General features: G+C 43.0%; 1 protein-coding gene across 1 annotated transcript in view; it reads left to right on the top strand.

Moving 5' to 3' along the window:
- Window positions 1-20,175, top strand: part of LOC100753685 (extracellular matrix protein FRAS1) — a 269,806-nt gene that overhangs the window by 110,127 nt on the left and 139,504 nt on the right. Inside the window, exons 20-23 of the mRNA XM_035453056.1 lie at window positions 12,388-12,540; window positions 13,134-13,280; window positions 16,724-16,870; window positions 19,423-19,563. Of these exons, the coding sequence (XP_035308947.1) occupies window positions 12,388-12,540; window positions 13,134-13,280; window positions 16,724-16,870; window positions 19,423-19,563 (588 nt within the window). The remainder of the gene's footprint in view (window positions 1-12,387; window positions 12,541-13,133; window positions 13,281-16,723; window positions 16,871-19,422; window positions 19,564-20,175) is intronic.

The following is a 20,175-nucleotide window of genomic DNA, read 5'->3' on the forward strand; positions in this document are numbered from 1 at the left end:
CAGTAGCCTCATACACTCACCCCTATAGTTTAATATTTTCTTCATCCTGTTGGTCTCCCCCCCCCCCCCGTCTTTCCTGCTAAACTCTCCCACTTCTTCCCAGGATGAGGATCAACCTTTAAAGATCATCTTTGGTTTATAAAAGACCAAATAGAAGACCCAAATGTTACAATAGTTCCCACTGCCTCCCACACTAATGCTCCATCCCGATTTCCAAGGACCTTGTTCTCCTTTGATTCCTGTGTGAATGTTGAGACTCTATCCTTACTGATTCTTCTCTCCATTCCATAGTGCTCCACTCCTTTGTGCTTGCCCTCTTTTGTGTTCTCTCCTTGACAGGGATGTCTTCAGTGGGCATCATTTACAAGCATCCCTAAATGCCCAAGTTGTATCCCTGTGTATAAAAGATGCCCTGGGCCTCCTTTCACACCTTCCGCATGAAACAAAGCAAACATCATTTCTGTCAAATGCTTCTGAGTCTTCCACATCCCTCCTTGTGCCTATCCTTTCTCATTGTTATGATAAAGCTTGAGGGGAACCTTGTTGGATTCCATGGCAGGCGAGGGTGACCAAGGCAGAGGACAAACATGCCAGGCAGACAGAGTTCAAGTGAGAAGTTTTATTAGAAAGGGTAGGGAGGGGAAGGAAAGAAAAAAGAGGTAAAGAGACAGAGAGAGGGGACAGAAGAGAAGAGGGAGACGGGAAAAGTCCAGTCTGCCCCAGGGGAACTGTGGGAAAGAGAGAGCAGAAAAGAGAGGAGGTGGAAAGAGAGGAGCAGGAAGGAGAGCTGGAAAAAGAGAGAATAAATGGGCGGGTTCTGACTTTTAAAGGGGTCCTTTACACCTGCTTGCAGACTACACAATCATAGAACCCTGGCCTGACCAGGGTACTGCCTGGGTGCATTCTGCCAGGTGACAGGGGCAGGCCAGCATAATGCCTGAATCCTTACACTCATTACCCTGTCATGAGCACTTCCAGGGAAGGTTACACTCCTATTCTGCTTCCTGTAGCACCTTCCAGGTGGCCTCACAGTTGACTGACTTGCCGTGAGCACTAATTGAAGAGAATCACTCTCTGTTTGGAGCTAAATCAAGTGCAACACAAGTTGGATGCAAGGTGCCAAGATATGTGAGCACAGGCAGTATGCATGTCACTTGTCAGCTGCAGCAGGGGCTGTCACCAAAATGAGAGCTTTGACTTTGCCAGTCACTGCATCCAACTGCCTCGGTCTCCATACTGTTCCCTTGGCCCCTGTTGGAGCCTTCTTGGTAGTAAGTTTGTCAGTGCCGGGTAAAAGCCACTGTCAAATTAAGGTCAGTCTGTCACAGAGGGATTTTGCTTGGCCAATTTAAGAGTAATGCAGTAGCCGACGGCACTGGGTAGAGATGTTTTATTTGCTTGTTTGGTCTGCTGGTTTTGTTTTGTTTATTTTATGGCTATTACACTAATTTAGACTCTCTGAAGGAAAAATAAGGACATGATTTTTAAGCACTTTTGGGTAGGCTGAGCCCAATGTAATAGTTAAAAAGGGAGAGTAATAGGTTGTTTCTTTCTCTTCTGCCATTCATACTTCCTAAATTTCTTTTCTCCTTATTTCACAAATTGAACTCTATCAGCTCTTAAAAATGGAATCAGAATTCAAATCCTACACTCTTTGTTTCGTTTTTCATACATTTACACAATGAGTTTCTGTTATTTCTGTTATTCTCCTCTCTCGGATTCCTTCCTGCTGGAACCTCCTTCTCAAGTCTTCTTGTCCTTTCGTGGCTTCTTTTTAATGTGTGGCCCACTGAGTTCAGTTAGTTCCACACTGAGCATTCGTAGGAGATTATTTGGTAGAGAAAAATGCCTACAATTGACGACACTACTGAAAAAGTGACGCTTCCTCTCCCAACAACCTTTATGTGCCAGTTGTCCTTCAGGAAGGGGTGAGGTCTCATGGATGATGAGACCCCACAGGCATGGGGCAGTGTTAAGGGGCCCAGCCTTGTCCTAACTTTGTGCAGATGACCGCAGCTGCAGTGAGTTCATGAGTGCAGCCATGTCTTCTCCAGATGATGTCTTTTTGTTGCACACCTTCCCAACCTCTGGCTCTTACAGTCTTTCCACTCCTTCCACGATGTTCAGTGCGTAGTAAACGGGGTGATATAGTCTTCCATTTAGGCCAAGCACTCCACCATCACATAGCTTCAGCATTTTCAGTTATGAGTTTTTGTGCTTACCTACAGTAAGAAGTGTCTCTGATGGGTCACTGCACTAATCTATGGATTTAACACTGCTGTTCAGAACAACACAACAAAACCATTTAGCAAAATAGTCTTATAAGCTCTCCACTACAGCCTATGACCCTCCCAGCCTAGGCTCTTGACCAGGTTTGTATTGAATCCTATACTTAGAAAAAGTCTGGAGTTTTTGCATGACATCATCTCTCTATTACCTGGTGGAGAACAGATACAAGTGCTGATTATTTTAACTACTTCCAAATGCACTTAATGCAGTTGCATTAAGAACCTAATCAACCCATGAGATATTCTTAAAAATCTCCCTCTATGTCTAAATTTGTCTTTATAGATCATTACTTATCAGCAAAAGAGTCACTGCCCCATGAAATCAACATTCAGACCATTACTTTAATAGCACACATTGACTTGAATATCTTCAAGCTTTCTTAACTTTGTCCCGAAGATGAGAAATAAGTAATCTCACCAGTGTGTGCTGCCATCCATCATGGTCTGGGCAATCCTCACTGATCCTCGAAGCAGAGCCTTTGATTTGGAGAAAGCATCACACAGCGATGACCACATGCAATTTCCGCACAGCTGCAGGGCAACATATTAGAGGGTGTTGCAGCTGCTGAGTTCAAATATTAATTTTTGATTTGTTTACATTTCGAGGATGTCTGCATGCTGTGTCTATTTAGAAAACAACTAGCGCTTAAAACAAGAAATGTATTTATTTTATCTGGAGCTAATTCTCTGTCTCCAGACTTCCCTGTAATATGCTCATTAATTTGCTTGCTCTGAGCGTGAACTCACTGTTTATTAACAAGGTGGCATGTATACAAACAACTGGAAGCCCATCTGCCTGCTCCACACCACACACGTGCTCATTACACACCAGTAATCTGAAACGGGCTGAGCATAAATGTATCCGAGTTTCACTTTTCTTCTTGTCACTCTTAATGAACGTTACAGTTAAAGACCCTCCACTGTAATTGCAACGGTGACAAGAAGATTTCACTTCCTGAGTGGCAGTGGGAAGAAGCTGAAAGGCAGTTTCCCGCAATAGGCACTGTTTAGGCAATCAGTGTATGCACGCATCATGTAGGCATATCTAAGGTCAAGCTCCTTTTTTTTTTTTTTTTTTTTTTTTGATTATAGGCAGGAGGATGAGTTAGCCATGAATGCCTCCCTGCACAGATGGGGCTTTAGGATGGGATGTTAATCCTCACCAATGCCCTTAGACTGCTGGGTTGGAAATTCAGGTCCCTATTTTCAGCAACTGCAGCACCAGCAAAGATGGAGGCACTGCTGTAGATGCTTCCTCTGGAGTGTCCCAGGAACTGCTTCAGATGTATCATGAGCACAGCCGGAGGCAGAAGTGGGGAGCAGGGCAGGTGAATTTGTTCTGGGGTGTGTTGGCCTCTCTGAGGACACTGCCATTTTAAGGATGTCATTTCTGACTGGCTATACTCTAAAAGCTCCTGTCCAGTGACATCAGATTACTATTTGCCTACCCAATTTAGTCTTCTCCAAATCAGATCAGTTTTTATGAAGTATGGGATTGGCTGTGTGAAGTCACTGTTGTCGCAGCAGTTCGTAGGGACACACAGTCGTCTCCTACAGTGCCTGGAGACAGGACTCATGCCACATTTACATTTGTTTAGATTGTATAATGGACACATTTGGCTGGCCCTAGGGAGAGTTCTCTCTTTGTTATCTCAGATTGTAACTAACAAGGCAGTTGTGTATTCTCAATCTCTCTCCTCTCTCATACACAACACACACACACACACACACACACACACACACACACACACACACACACACGACCAAGTGCCATCATTTTCCTCCTAGGTAGAAGTAGATTTTTGCAAACTAGCGGGTACACTCCTCAGTAACCTTTTCAGGGCCCACCAGATTCTCCACACTTTCCTAATACTCTTATTTTTTTTAAAATGTATTTACTTACATACTCATTTTAAAGTACAGTTTCTGGGGGGTTTGTTGTTTTTTGTTTGTTTGTTTGTTTGTTTCCCCAGATGGTTTTTCTTCTGTCCCTATGAAGCCAGCTCTTTACACAGGCTTTGGTGGAGGTCAGCAGGTAACTCCAGCAGGTCTAAACCATGTGGAGGTTTCGGTCTTTCCAGCCTTCATGAGATCAACCCCTGACCTCTTTGCTGTAATAGCAAAACACACACAGTATTGGAGCTAGGAACAGACAAAAAACATGGAAGGTACTTTCTGCAGGGATGTCCCTGGAGGCAGAGGCCTCTACTGTATTCAGAATGAAGAACATCTCAATCACTTTTTTCTTAGGCACACCACAGGGTACAGTTTGTGCAGCATGTGGCCATGACCTTTTTGGTGCAACTTTTATTTCCTTTTTTGGCCATCTTGGAGCCAAGACCTGAAAGAGGATCATATTTATTGATTTATGACGTGTGTGTGTGTGTGTGTGTGTGTGTGTGTGTGTGTGTGTGTGTGTGTTCACACGCATATGTGTGTCACAATATGCATATTAAGGTCAGAAAACAATTTGTGGGACTCAGTTCTTCTACCAAGTAGGCTTTGTGCTCAAGTTGTCAGAGCCACCACACTGACTGGCCTAGTACTTTTGTTCAATAATCTTTTCCTTTCACCCATAAACTACATTGGGGTTCCCTGCTCCAGACTATTTAATTGATCCAAATTGACCTTGGTATCCGTCTTAAAGGGGTTGTGAGGGACTAGCATTTGTCAAAAGGTCATTTCTGGTCATATACCAAGACATGTTCTCCCTTCCCAAGGTACACCTCAACACTGTCAGGTGTTTGTGTGGAGTATTTTAAGCCTGCTTGATTAAACGTACACCCGATCCTACTGTGGGATGTTATCAGCAGAGAAGGGTCTTCTGTAGAGGGGACAATAAAAAGTTAGAGGGAGAGTAGGAAAAGATTAGTAGGGACCCCACTCTCTCAGCAAAGGTTTCACATTGAGATTTGCAGGATGTCAGGATTTTCTTTTTTGTTGTTGTTATTTTTTGTTTTTTTAAATTGTTGTTTTTCCAGACATAGTTTCTTGGTGTAACAGCCCTTCGGAATTTTCTTAAATTGTTGATTTTTTTTTTTTTTTTTTGCTATGGTTCTATAGTATTCTGCCATTACCACTTAACTTTGTAGGAAATACTTTCTCATTGAAAGTGGTAAGTAAAATGGAGACCTCAGTAAATAGACCAACACCAACCCCTCACTCCATGCCCCCACATACCCCAAGTACCCCACATACCCCACATACCAATTTCCAATTCCCTTTTTCTTGATTTACTAAGGTCTCCTTAACTCAGCCTAACCATACCTCACAGGACTCCTTTGTGTGTTGTTTGCTTGTCTGAGGCAAGATCTCACTGTATAGCCCAGGTTAGCCTTGAATTTGTGGTAATCATTTTCCCCAGCCTTTTTAATGCTGGGATTACAAATCTGCATCATTATTCTCAGCTTTGGATACATACTCAGACCTGCCATATAGAAACTCCTTTCTTGGAAACATCCTCTTTTATTCTGCTATTGCCTTGGATCTAAATATTCCCTTTTTCTTGAAAACCTTTTCATCCCCTCTCATCCCTGCCCAGTTCTCTTGTCTTTACTGGTAACTTGTCCCCTCCCCTGCCCCTGCCAAAAGTGGCCTTACCTTTGAACTAGTTTGGCAGTGCAACACCAAGTGCTGCCAAGGCCCCCTGTCCTCATCCTTATAGCCTTGTAGGTCTCCTGTCACTATTACTACTTCACACTCACTGTATGCTCTCTAGCTGTCCAGCCTGCCATCTCCATCACCCTGCATCATAAAATACTACAGACATAACCCTCTTAAAGGTAAGGGGTGGAGCCCAGGTCTGCTCAGCATCTAACCTGCTCCTCCCTGGGAGGGTAATCTGGTGCAGAATGGGTGACCTTGCTACACTTTACCCTCAATAGAGGGTGCTTCTGTAGGCTGGGGTAAGAATTTGGAGAGGACACAGATTATATTGATGGAGGTAGGCCAGTGTTTGTTCATTCAAATGCACATTTGGGGCTGGGTTGTTGGTTACTTTCCCCCATTTTTTATTGTTTACCTGTGTCTTGAGCTTACAAATTGGTAACATTGCAGTTGAGATTTTGATGACTTCCCAGGGAGAGCTTGTGACACCATGCTGCCTAGTCAGTGGGGGTGGCTGCAAACAATAGGAAAGAACTCTTGGATTGGTGTTGCACATTATTGTTTTCTTGTACACATTAACTTCTTGGACAGAATCATATACTCAGGGTCATTTAACTAGCTGTGCCAAAAACTCTATGAATACTGTAGCTACTTAAATATTTTTGTTGTTTGAAAAATATTTTTTCAAATGCTCAACTTCAAGTACAATTATAAAACAATGAGGTAAAATATGGTAAGACAACTTTTCACTAATCTGATTGATTAATCAAGGTTGTTTTATTTAAATATTTATATGTTCATTTATATGTGTATATGTTCATTTAAATATATTTAAGGCATGCATTATACATATGCATATGTATCCATAGTTTTGGAATAGTTACGACAAAATAGACTCAAATGTCCCTTAGAAACACCAAATGATAGGAACTTTCTAGAAAGAAAATTGCAAGGAATTGTGCATTGTTTTTTATGCCCATCGTGGTAAAGGTGTGTCTTCATCTGGGTCTGGCATGTGTGAGCCCAGGAATTAAGTGCTCCATCTCGGTTTCCTTGTTTATCAAGGGGACAGGATGGTATGGTTCAATCTGTCTCCTCAGAAGAGATTGGCATTATGTCAGTTGAGACAGTACCTAATGCCTGTTCAGAGGCCACAAATGAAAGCTCTAATGATATTATTAGTTATACCCTCTTAATGTTGTCCTTTTAAAATGATCAGGAATGCAGATGAAGATTTGTACACAAAGGTTTTTATTGTGGCCTTAAGTAGAAGAGTGGAGACAAAGGTCCGCTCTGTAATAAACATGACCTTTTCTACTTGTTGACTTAAAGCTGCAATATCTTGTAGTCCTTAAAAATAGTGTTGACAAAAGATGGCACGTGGAGATGCTGATGGGACTAAGTGGAAAGTGCAGTGTGTCCACATTTCATATAATCTCATCTGTGTAAAATTCACATGTGAAAGTCCCTGTAGAAAAAACATAAAAGAAGATAGAATGTCAACATCAGCTGTTCTGAATTCTGACAAGCATTCCTAAAGTGTTTTTTGGTTTTTGTTTATACTTTGAAGAATTATTTTCCATATCTTATTCTATGGATAGTTTTGCCACCAGAGAAATAAAGTTCTCAATTATATTTTGAATGCTGCATAGCCTCTCTTCTATGTAGAACACGGCAGCTTTCAGGATAGAGCCTTAAGCCAGCTCACAGGTGGTGACCAGTGGGACTGGCCACTTGTGGCTCGATGTCCTGAGCTCTGGTGTCTGCCCTAGGGGACAATACTTCTTTAAATGTAAGTCAGAACATTCGTATTGATCCTTGGGCTCTTGTTGCCCTGGTTTCTGGCTTCCTTCCTGTGTCATCCATCATACTGAGGTCTCCCAAGGAATTTTTTCCAAAAAGATTTTGATTTCAAGCTTCTGGGGAAAAAAAGCTGTTTCCTAGATTTTAGAAATTTATTATTCTTCTTTTCCTTGGCATAATAAAAATCAGTCAACCAACCATGATTCATAGCGGGATTCCACCACATATTTATTTTAGTGGTGGTTTGTTGGAGCTGGTGTTCGTATGACAGCAGTGGGAGGGGAGGTTTAGGTGAAGGGATTAATACAGGAACTCCCTCAGATTGTTGTTTTGGAATGAATTTATTCATAGGATTGGGTATCCAATGTGACTTTTTGAACAGTAGAATAAATATAGGCAGTGAACAAAAAGAGTTAGAAAGTCCAACTTTCAAACTGAAGTAGTTATAACCTCCCGTGGAAGGCAGAGCTGTAATCTAACTTGGATGAATGTGACACTGTGGGCAACTCGTGGTTGACTTTTATATTTTCAGATGTCATTTATTGATTTCTTCTTCGCCTCTGGGTATTCACTCTATCATGCCCTGTGATATGCCATGGGATTGATGGATGCCTTCTTTCCTACGGCTGCTTTAACAGGGAGCTATGGAAGGAAGCCGAAGCCCTGAGTGATTGCAGTCTGCACTCTTGAGCCCTTCCCACTGGCCTCTGGGATCTGAATGCATACAGCCTGCCATGTTTGCTTTGTGGTTCCCACAGACATAGTTGGGAGGACAGAAGTTATGGAGGGGTACATTAGCTCCTCTTCCCTTTGCTGTGATTAGATACCTGGAAGAAGCAACCTGAGGAAGGACGGGTTTGTTTGGGCTTTTAGCTTATGATAATACTTGGAACAGAGAAAGGCATGGTAGGGAAAGCTCTGTGGGGAAGATATGGCAGCAGAAATGTGAGGTATGGGCACAATGAAAGATGAATGCTGGTGTTTGGCCAGCTTTCTTCCTTTTTATTCAGCTTATGGCCCCAGCCTACGAGAATAGTGCCACTCGTGTTGAAGATGTGTCTTCCCTCTGCATTTAAGCCTTTCTTTCTGCATTTAAACAACACCAGACCAGTGGTTCTCAACCTGTGGGTTGTGACCCCTTTGGGGTCAAACAGGAAAACACAAATATCTACATTATGATTCCTAACAGTAGCAAAATTACAGTTATGAAGTAGCAACGAAGATAATTTTTTGGTAGGGGGTCAGCACAACATAACTGTATTAAAGGTTCGCAGCATTAGGAAGGTTGAGAACCACTGCCTTAGAGAATTCCAAAGGTGTGGCTCTAAATCTGAAGTTGATGATCAAGATTAACTGTCACAAGGACTGTAGTGAATTCCTATGTTTATCTGTCAATTGGAACCACAGAAAGAGGAACCAACCAATGTTGAGATAGGATAAACTATGCTAAGATGAGAGAAAGTACTTCAAGGAGAAAGGCTGGTCAGAAGTGTCACATGCTGTGGGCTTTCTAATAGAATATGGAGGAATCCAGTCAATTTTGTCACTTATTGTCCACTAGAGACCTGTCAAGACAGTTGTGGAGACTGGAACAGGACACTCTGAGGTGGTGTTAGAAGTGAAGGAAGCTGGGTGGTACATTAGTAATTCTTTTCCTCTGGCCGACTGTCTGATGAGAAGCAAGTCAAGGGAAGAAGGGTTTCATTTTGGCTGACTGTTTTAGGGATACCCTGCATTATGGTGGGGGAAATGTTGCATTAGGTGGTAGGAGAGAGTAGTGGCTCGCTAACACTGGGTAACCAGGAGGCAGATAAAATGAGGCTACAAACCAGGCTGAACTGTAACCTCAAGGCCTACTTCTCCAAACTCAGCAAATCACTTCCTCCAGGTTGTCCCTCCTTCCTGAAGACCTCACAGCCTCAGAAAGTAGCATTTCCAACTGAGTGTCCAAACATAGGAGCTGGTGAGGGGCATTTTACAACCAAGGCAGTAACAGGTGGTCAGAGAAAGGCATCGAGCCAAGATGTTAGTACAGAAATCTCTGGGGGCTGGAGGTCGCGTGCAGCATGTTTAGGAGTTGGGTCAAGGAGAGGGTAAAGAGGTGGGGGAGAGCACTGGTAACAGAATCCAGCATGTCAGGAGGAGTCCAGTGAGGTGGAAAATGGGGTAAAAATGAGTAAAGATAGATGTTCCCAACTGAAAGGAACAAGAGGAGGTCACGATGCACATGGACTGAGTGAAGTCAACCAGAACACTTGGTGGGTGTGTTGTTGGGATATCTTGGAGGGAGTAGAGAGAGTTTCAAGATGGTTGTTAAAAGAGCAAAAGGGGCTGTCTGTAGTCCAGCCACAGCTAGATAATGTGCTGCATGCACATTTTGTTCTCATGCAAACAGCTTGCAGAGATCCCCAAGATCAGACAAGTCAATAGATACTGATTTATTACACCCTCAGACTACGCCAGAGACTGCTTACTTTGTCTTCAAAGTGTCCCCGTGATGATGATTCTCTTTCGTGTCTCTAGCTGGGAAAGCTTCAGTCAGTGCAGCTGTTCTCTAGCCCAATGGAACATCTGCAAATCTTGTCCACCCGTGCCCAAACCCAGGGTGCTCTGCTCACACTTGCCTGGAGGAGGACGAGCTCATGGCACCCCAGCCAACAGGGCTTCACTAGGTAGCGAGTGTTTCCTGGGCTTTCATCCTCATAGAGCACTACCTTCATTTGCTCTATTTTCTGAAGCATTTTAACTTCTTCAGGCCCACCTCCAGGTTTGTGCTTCTACCCTGTGAGGGCAGCACAGGGTAAGAACAAAGCCCTTGGCAATATGCAAGTCATACACAGCCATGGGGATCAGGGAACAGCCTCCTTCTCATATTTCCCTTAGTGCAGTTGCCATTTCCTTGATGATGTACTAAAGGACTGTAATAAGGATTCATTTGACTCCTAGGATATCATGTATTGTCTCTAATACCGGGGAAAGGCTGCCTGCTATTTGAAACACCCAAGTTCAGTAAAAGGTCAGGGGCCTTGGTGTGGTGATATATTGTTTATGATCTAATAAAGCCATTGAAGATCAATCAGAATGCAAAGCTAGCCACAGCCATAGTATCTGGGCGATGGTGGCACACACCTTTAATCCCAGGACTCAGGTGACAGAGGCAGATGGATATCTGTGAGTTCAAGGCCACCCAGGGCTACAAGAGAGTCAATCAGTCTAACAGATAAACAGCGCTCATGCCTTTAATCCCAGCACTAGAGAGGTATGTAAGATAGGAGCAGGGCATTCAGTCTCCAGCCACACTGATGATTCGTGGAGCCAGAATTGCCCCCTCAGTCTGAGGTAGAGATAAGAGCTAGAGGCTGGCTGCTTTGCTTTCCTGATCTTCAGTGGCTTTTTTAGATCATAAATCATCTATCACCATATCTCAGTTTGTATGATAGTATAAGAGTCGGCATTTTTGAAGAGGACACTTTGACTTAATTTCTAGGGCAGCAGTAGTGGGTCTCACACTGATTGGAGTGCTGGTGTGGGAATGAAACCTGCTTCCTGTACTGAGAATATTTGTAGATGATCAATAGTTAAATCAACATTAATGTTTCTCCCAAAGAGCAGAAGCCAGATCTCTTTTAGTAGGGATCATGGATGCAATCTGTGTTCCTGACGTGAGCTTTAAAAAAATAGAGCAAATGTGGCCCAGATCACTGGCATGACCTATAATACCAAGAGATGAAACAAGACATCCGAGCCCTGGTAGGGTAGGAGCAGGTACAAACAAGTGCTTAGAGTGCCCTGGGGGAAACATGGAAGGACCTAAAGCCAGAGTCCGTTCTCCCTGTCCTACACCACAATTATTTTCGCTTGGCAGTGATTAGGATCCCTAGGTTTCTTCTGCTGTGGAGATGAAGGATTATGAAGGAGACTTTGAGGTAATTACCACTTGAAGGCAGAGCCGAAGAAGTGTTCACACACAATGGAGGCTGAACCCGATTGAGCTCTTTATTAAGGGTTGACTATTATATGAGTGAGAACAAGAGAGTGCTGACTGCACCAGACAATTTGTTTTATGGCTTTAATCACAGCTGGTATGACAGAGCTGCTGAGAATCATCTATCAGGTGGTGAAAATGATTTTTCTGCTCACAGCCCTTCGTTATAATCCCATCTTCACTTAAAGACTAAAGTGTTCAAGCAACTCAATCCAATTATCTACCCACCCCACTCTCCCCATGCCAAAGGCCGACTGGAGTGCTGGCCCTGGAGGCCATGTGGAGGAGTCCTGTGGCAGGCTCCATAGCCTGTGCTGGGATGAGGACTCCAAGCCCTCGAGGGCTGTTGCTCCTGGGGGGAGAAGTTACACTGATCTTGCCATTTCTCTTGGACTGACGGGTCTCTCTACCATGTCAAGTATCTGCCCACACAAAGCCCTAGTACTTGAAGGTCATTCAATTGGAAAGAAATGAAAACTCAATTGCTGTGCCGGGTCTAGCATTTACTAAAACCATTTACTAAAAACCTCAAGCCCTCCATTTGTTCAAATCCTCAGCTTCTGCTTTACTAGGGTGTGACCTCTGGGCTCCTCTCCAGATGGCTGAACTGCAGCTGTGGTAATTGAACCCCTCTGCCCTGTGGTGCACTGATTAGACCTTGGCGTATGAACGTCAGTGCTTGTTTCCCTCCTCTTCTCTCTCCAGATTGCCATCCTCTGTGCCAGCACTGCGTGGCTAACCTCCACGACACTGGTAGCATCTGCCTAAAATGCCAGCATGCCCGCCACCTGCTACTCGGGGATCACTGTGTTGCTGATTGCCCTCCTGGACACTATGCAGAGAGGGGCACTTGTAAAAGTGAGTAAGTGCTGGTCTGGGACAGGGTTGGGATGCTGATGAAGTTCTTTTGACATCACAGAATGGTTTGGTGTCTTGAGGAGAACGGAGGCTGGAAGGGTGGGTGCAGGGCTGCAGCCTGGCCCAGCGAGTGCCCTATTTGAAGTCTTCATTTTCACGTGTTGCTTTTGGGGGGATGCCTTCATTGTCTTCTCACTGCTGGGACAGAATAGCTGGATAAAGCTAGTTCAGCAAAGAGGAGCTTGTTTTGTCTCTCAGTTGGAAGGTACAGCCCTTTGTGGCAGGGAGGTGGGGAGGAGGGCTGAGCTTGAGACAACTAGTTCCACTGCAACCTCAGTTGGGAAGCAGAGAGAAAACGAGCACTGGTGTTCACTTTACATTTTTCCTTTGTAGTCAGTCCAGGACCTCGGCCCACGCAATGGTCCTGCCCACATTTAGACAGCATTGTCCCACCTCAGTTAACCTCGCCTAGAAACTCTGCCACAAACATACATGGAGGTCTGCCTCCTAGTACATCTAAATCATGGCAAGTTGACAATACCAAACATCACACGGAGATCATAGTTTTACTCGTGTCTCTTTTCCCTCTGTAGGATGCCATTCTTCCTGCAGGAGCTGCCAGAATGGAGGACCTTTCTCCTGCTCCTCATGTGCCACTGGTCTGCTTCTGACCCACATTGGTACCTGCAGCACCACCTGCTTCCCTGGGCATTACCCGGATGATAACCAAGTGTGTCAACGTAAGTTTACTGAGCTGTCTCCCCACTGCTCTTCTGGGCCTTGGGAAGAAATGTGAAGTTCTTGCTTTCACCTTCTCCTCCAGTACCCTTTGTTTTATATAAGAAAAGAAGCTAACCTGCAAAGGCAATATGGATGCCATTAGCAGACCATGGCTTAGATATCAGCCCAGTATAAGATGCTCGCCTTTCTAAGTGGTAGCTGTGTGATCTTGGGTGAGTTATTTAACTTCTCCGCAGCAGTTATCTCATATAAAGTAGATGTATCAGTCGGTCTCTTCATGGTCATCTGAACAATCCAGCCCTTTGATCCTGAGTAGAGCAGGAGTCTGTGCTGGTACACGGTCAGTGGGTTTGCACATCAGTGGATTTAACTTATCTTCTCTCTTTATCTATTGATACTGACAACGAGCAAGGTGTCATGTGTAAAATATTTCCTCTTCATCCCAAAATACAAGTTATTCTTTTCTTATACAAGAGGTACATGTATAAATGTCATCTCAAACAAGTATGGTTATTGTTAATTACACTGAATTGGATATAAAATGTTTGGGTATATTAGAGAACTGGTCTGGAAAACAATTAGGACATTCTTCACAGATGAAGGAACAGATAAACTGTCAGACTAGGAAGATGGCTCAGCAGTGGCAAGCACCTGCTGCTCTTCTTGCTGAGGGCCTGGGTTGGCTTGCCAGCACACACATGGAACCCTACAACCTTCTGTTACTTCATTTGCAGATTAGGTGTTCCCTTCATGGGCCCTACACACATGTAGTACTCATACATCCATGTGAGAAAGCACCCTATAAATAAAATAAAAATAAATAAATCCCTTAGGTATTTGTTATATCTTTGGAAATCACTGTGAACAAATACAGTGGTGATATATCAATTTTATGTTGTAGGATTTCTCATGTTGAAGGCACTATAGACTAGTGACTTTGGGGAGTCTTGAGAGTTGGGGGTACTCTAGAAGTCTAAGTGTTAATGTCACTTACCAGCATTATGCCCTTATGCAAACCAATTCACCTTTGATCTTGGTGTCTTTCTATAAAGGGGGAATGTCTTTGGTTACTTTTTTTGCTGTGATGAAAATACCCTGACAAAGACAACATATGGGAGAAAGGGTTTATTTAGAAATGTTGTTCTGGGGGATACAGTCTACCATGAAGGAGAAGACCTGTAGAAGGCATTCATGTCATAGTGGCAGGAACAAAAGGCTGGTTGGACACATTACATCCACACCTAGGAAGCAGAGAGTTAACAGGAATTGTTGCTGTGCTGTAAAGCCTCAAGAGCCACCCTCAGTGATCCACTTATTCCAGTGAGGCTCCACTTCCTAAAATTTTTGCAACCTTTCCAAACAACTGCCCATTTGGTACCCACATGTAAGCCTGTGGAAATCGTGTCTCAATCAAACTGCAGTGGGGGAATTATAACAGTAGCTACATCCTAACACTGTAGCACTTAACACAGACCCTAGCAGAAAGTATGATTTCTTTCACCATAGATTAGTTATTGCTGTCAATCCCATCAGGAATGAAAAGCTAACCATTCAATAAAAGCTACTTTTATAGATAGAGACAGGAAGAATGGTGCCTCTCCTAGTTCACTGAATTGTGTATAAGCATTAATATTTGTAAGGTGCTATATAAAACCCCAAAATTTTGCATCATCTGTTGAATTACTGAAGATAGGAACTTCTTTTGTACCAAAGGGAAGATCTCCTCACATTTGTGATGAAAACTCAGCTTGGCATACATCAGCTGTCTATCAGGACTAGCACAGTCTGTGACACAGCAGCCACAGGAATGAAATACTTGCATCTCTATTCAAGAGATGGGTTTGTTGGTGGAGAAATAGTGACTTAGATTTATGAGGATCTTCACAGCCTCAGAATCAAAGAAATAGGAACTCAAAGAAATAAACAGAATCTCTTGTATGAAGAATAGGTGACAAAAGCATATTGCTTTGCTATACTTCTGTTTGTGGATGCCTTTTCCCTTGCTTCAGGGTGATCCCTGCACAAACTGCTGTGATACCATGGAAATGGCATCTCCTGGAGAGTTTCCATTGAATTAAGAACCTAACTCTCATTTTTAAGTTTCAGTCTTTTCTGTAATTGACTAAAGTAAGCCACTGAATTGGGTTGAGGTTATGTTGCATAAGACAAGCAAACAAACAAAAAAATCAGAAATGCCCCTTTGTAGTGTTCATCATAGCTAATTATACTGTGCCAATTTTAGAAACTGTATGGTAAAGGGCCTTTGAGGAATTGTGTGTAGCCAGCATTATGGGAAGCAGTGATGACTGTGTTGCCGTGAGACTCACAAGATTCCTGTTTTAAAAATGAATTTAGGAAGTGAATTCTCTTAACCCTGGAATTTAAGAGTAACCACATGGGGGGCTGGAGAGATGGCTCAGGAGTCAATAGCACTCTTTGCTCTTCCAGAGACCCTGAGTTCAATCTCAGCAACCACATGGATAGCTCACAACCATCTATAATGGAATCTTATGTGGTCTTCTGGCATAAAATCATATATTCCCATAGAGTAATTGTACATAAAATAAATAAATCTTTTTCTAAATCAAACTTTAAAAAGAAGGAGTAACCAGAAGAGGTAGGAACTCTGATAAGTTAACTATTCAGTACTAGACCCACTGTGTATTGGAGTTGGAGAAGAGCTCCAGGGTATCTGAGCCAGCCTTGAAACCTGAGCAGGGATGGGTGAGGGAAAGAAACCATCACCCCCGTTAGGAGGACTGGTTGGCCTGTTCTTTCTGACTGGCTCTAGAATTTCTTTGTGGAGCAATAAAGAACAAGCCCCCTCGTCCACATATCTGCCTTCCAGAGTTTGTGATGAACTCATTTCCCTCCAACATGAATAAATAAAAAGAAGGAGCAATGGTGGTTGTTAAACTGGAGAGATGCAAGTAGACCAGTTCAGGGCACTCCCTGAATGCATCAATTATGTGCCTGGCTACAGAGAGTTACAACTGGGTAAGCCAATAAACCAGGTCACGTCTAAGTTCAGTGTCTTAAAATACAGGATTTCACAATCTCCACAATAAAGTTGTCACCTAAAAATAATATGTATCTATAACATAAATGATGGGAGAGGGGTTGATTTCCTAAGTAATGTTCAAATGAAGTCACTGGTCTTAGAGTCAGTATGAATTCTGTTGCTAAATCACAGAACAATTTGGATATGGGATTCTTGTGCTTGGATTTATGTTCATCTCTGGGAAAATAGATTCCCTTCTTCTATTTTGGAAAATAAAACTAATATTTTCTGTATCTTGCTCACAGAGGAAGGTTATGGGCCATAATTAAAGGGAAGACTGGAGTGGGGCTTTGTTCTCCTGCAGCATCTGTCTGGCATTGCTCAGTGCCTCTGTATTTGTGGTTGTAATCATCTGGTCATTTCCCTTTCCTCTCCACTCAGCATGCAACATGCATTGCAGAAGCTGTGACTCACAGGGCAGCTGCACCTCCTGCCGAGAGCCAAGCAAGGTCCTGCTCTTTGGAGAGTGCCATTATGAGAGCTGTGCCCCCCAGTACTATCTCGACATCTCCACCAAGACTTGCAGAGGTAAAGGTTTCCCTGAGCTGTGTAGGGATGCTTTTATTCGGGGATGTTTCTTTACTCTAGATACCCACTCCTCATCTTAGGCAAACACTTTCGTCAGATGTTTCCCACTTTCTGTGAAACAACGATGCCTTCATTCATTTATTCACACATTTATGCATCCATTAGGCAAATTGTTTGGGTTCCTTCAAATTGCCCAACATTGTATCTGGCATTGGCAAGTAGACAAGAGGTAGCAAATGGCAAACAAAACCTTTAGTTGCATTTGTTTATAGATGTGCTTTGTTTGGCCCGTCTCATGTCCTGATGTATTGAAATTCTGATTATCTCTTTTCACACCGGAAATATAACACTTGAGATTGTCTATTTCTTTGGGGAAGTTCAGCAATCTAATAATAGTAGAATTGATTACATTGCTATAGTACAACTATAGGTTAGACTGCACAGCTCTTATCCCTGCCTCACTGTAGCTCCTCCTGTTCCCTCTATTACATGAGGGTTCTTCTAAAGATGTCCATTACCTCCCTGGGCCTGTGAGTGTTTACATTTGCAGCCCTGATTTATCTGACTGTAAACTTAATCAAGTGAAGACTTACGTCTGAATTGTTATCTCTACTTAGCATACTCAAATGGGTGAAAACCCCAAATATCTTTTCCTTGTTCAGCAGTAGCTGGAAGTCTTGTGGCAGAGTTCAGCGTAGGAAAAACGGGATTTAACTGATTTCCTTGACTCCTCCTTGCTTCTCTCCATGTTTCCTTCTAACCCTCTCGTTCTGGCAGAGATGGTTCAGCTCCTAATCAGAGGTCAAATGTCTGTCAAGTAAACTCGGGAAACTCTCAGCCTCTGCATACTTTCCGTTCTAAGAAATTGGACTTGGTTGTCAACTTAGGTGGTCTTCCATGTTCACAACTACAGGAACTTTTCTGTTCTTTTCTTTCTAACCATGGGCTGTCAGCTTGTGGTGAAAAACAAGATTCTTTTCAGATCTTCTGTGTAGTAAATGATTTCATAACTGCTGCTTTTCACAGCTCTGTTTTTAGTCATTTTCCCCCAGGACTGACTCAACCCTATAAATGAAGGAGATTAATTTTATATACCTTCGGAGCACATGTATCATCTTGCACATGTGCCTGCTACCTAAGGCCTTAGAAGTACTGTGTGAAGGAATAGAGAAATGAGTTCTTCCAGCTTCATAGCTGGGTAGGAAAATGGACTTGAGATGGCCTTGAGTGGAAATATGTTCTCTAAGAAATATGTTCTCTAAGTTCTTCCACGAACCTCTATTGAGCTGTTAATGTATACGGGGCATTGTATTTACTTAGTTGTTGTGATTGAAGCCAGGAACCCAGGGATCCTAAGTACATGCTGTATCACTGGGCTCCACCTCCAGCCTCTGTGCTAATTTTTTACATTCATTGTTTCATTTTGTCTCTCCAGGGCCTTAGTAAATGGGCACTAGTATATATTTAATTCAAGCCCCAAAGGATTGAGGAAGGTAGACAGAGAAATACAGAAAAAAATGATGATTTAATAGACTTGCCCAACTTCAAAATTCACATGTTTCACCAGGCTGTTTCCTCCCATCCCCCAGGTATGAAAGACCAACTAGAACATTGCTTCTTAAACATGAGCTCTCTTATTGCATCAGTGTTTGTTTCCTGGGACATCAAAAATGCCAGCTATAAACATGATCATGATTATAACAAGATCACCAATAAGAGCAGCAGCATTCTTCCCCATGCCCCAGCCCCCAAGACTCCCAACTTAATAGATATGAGGCTGAGCCTGATGAATGTTTCTATTGATCTCTCTGCACTGTTGAGGTTCACATCCAAGGTTGGCCTTACTGCGGCACAAGTTCTTTGAGGCCAGGATCTACATGTCTCACTTTTATGTTCTCCAGGTGCAGTGAACTGTGTCCCTAAAGGTGCTTGTTGAACAGAGGAACATTCAAACAATTTGGTTCTACCCTAAATGAGGTCCTTCATTGTCAAATAACCCCCTTCTTTCTGGAACGTTCTTTTTACATCATTTATTCTTTCTTCCGTGCTGTCCCCATCAGGTTCTAAATAGGAAGAGTCATGAGTCTGGTGTCAATGTGGGCAGCATCATTCTTAGTTATGTGTCTGATAGCTCTTTACCTTGTGAGCCCTGAGTATTTAGAGGTCAGGATTATTTCTGTGGGGCAGCCTTGTTCCCTAGGTAGGTTTGCCATGAAGAACTGGGGTGGCATGAGACTGAAGTACTCAGGTGCCCCTGGAATAAGGCCAAGTTGATCTGACTCTTCAGCCACAGCCCTGTTGACAAGTGGGCTCTGCCCAGGCTTGGACTGCTCCTTGTTCATGCCTGTGTTTGACATAATTAGGAAATGCTAAGCCTCAGAGAAGCATTTAAATGTCTACAAGCTGGGGCTTTGTTACACCTCACTTATCTGACATCTCTTGTGTTGTCCTTACTTTACCTCTCACAGTCAAAGACTGTGGCCTCCTAAATGGATTGCTGGGACTAACGAAAGACTGAAAGAAAGCTGATCTAATGTAGACTTTCTTTCTAGAATGTGATTGGAGTTGCAATGCCTGTAGTGGGCCTCTTCGAACAGACTGCCTGCAATGCATGGATGGCTATGTTCTCCAGGATGGTGTGTGCATGGAGCAGTGCTCAGTCGAGCACTACCGAGACTCGGGCTTCTGTAAGCGTAAGTCTCTCTGACTTCTATGGAGCCCATGGCAAATTTTCGTTTGGCTTTTCTGCTGGTCCTGGTTTCCTTCCTCAGGGCTATCTTTGTTATCAGTGACAACTTCCTTTTCCTTCGACAAAACCCTAATAGAAATATGTTAAAATCTGATGTCAGCATGACAACCATTGTGTTATATGCCCACACAAACATATTTATTATGTCAACTATTAATTTCTATGTCCTTCAACATTTAATGGTCCTGTTCTCTAGATAGAAAGCTTTGTATACCTAAGAATTTGAACCAATAATAAATAAAGACTGATAAATAATTATAATAAAAATTAATATTTATCAAGCATTTCCATTATGTGATTCAAACTCCCCAGGAGGAGTTTGGGACAGTATTTTCACTTCTGTTATGTGGGAAGAACATGGAAGTTCATAGAGGTAGAGTGACTAGTCCCAAGTCCTCCACTGATAGTTGTAGTGGTTGAAACCAGAAGCTGGGGTCCCTAGCTTTTCTTGGATTGCTTTGCCTGGTGAACAGATCCTATTTATACCTGACCCTTGTGATAAGTGCCCAGAACCCACTTGGAAGACTACACAAATTCCTGTTGACTTAACTTTTAT

The sequence above is a fragment of the Cricetulus griseus genome (assembly GCF_003668045.3).
Source record: "Cricetulus griseus strain 17A/GY chromosome 1 unlocalized genomic scaffold, alternate assembly CriGri-PICRH-1.0 chr1_1, whole genome shotgun sequence".
Lineage (NCBI taxonomy): Eukaryota > Metazoa > Chordata > Mammalia > Rodentia > Cricetidae > Cricetulus > Cricetulus griseus.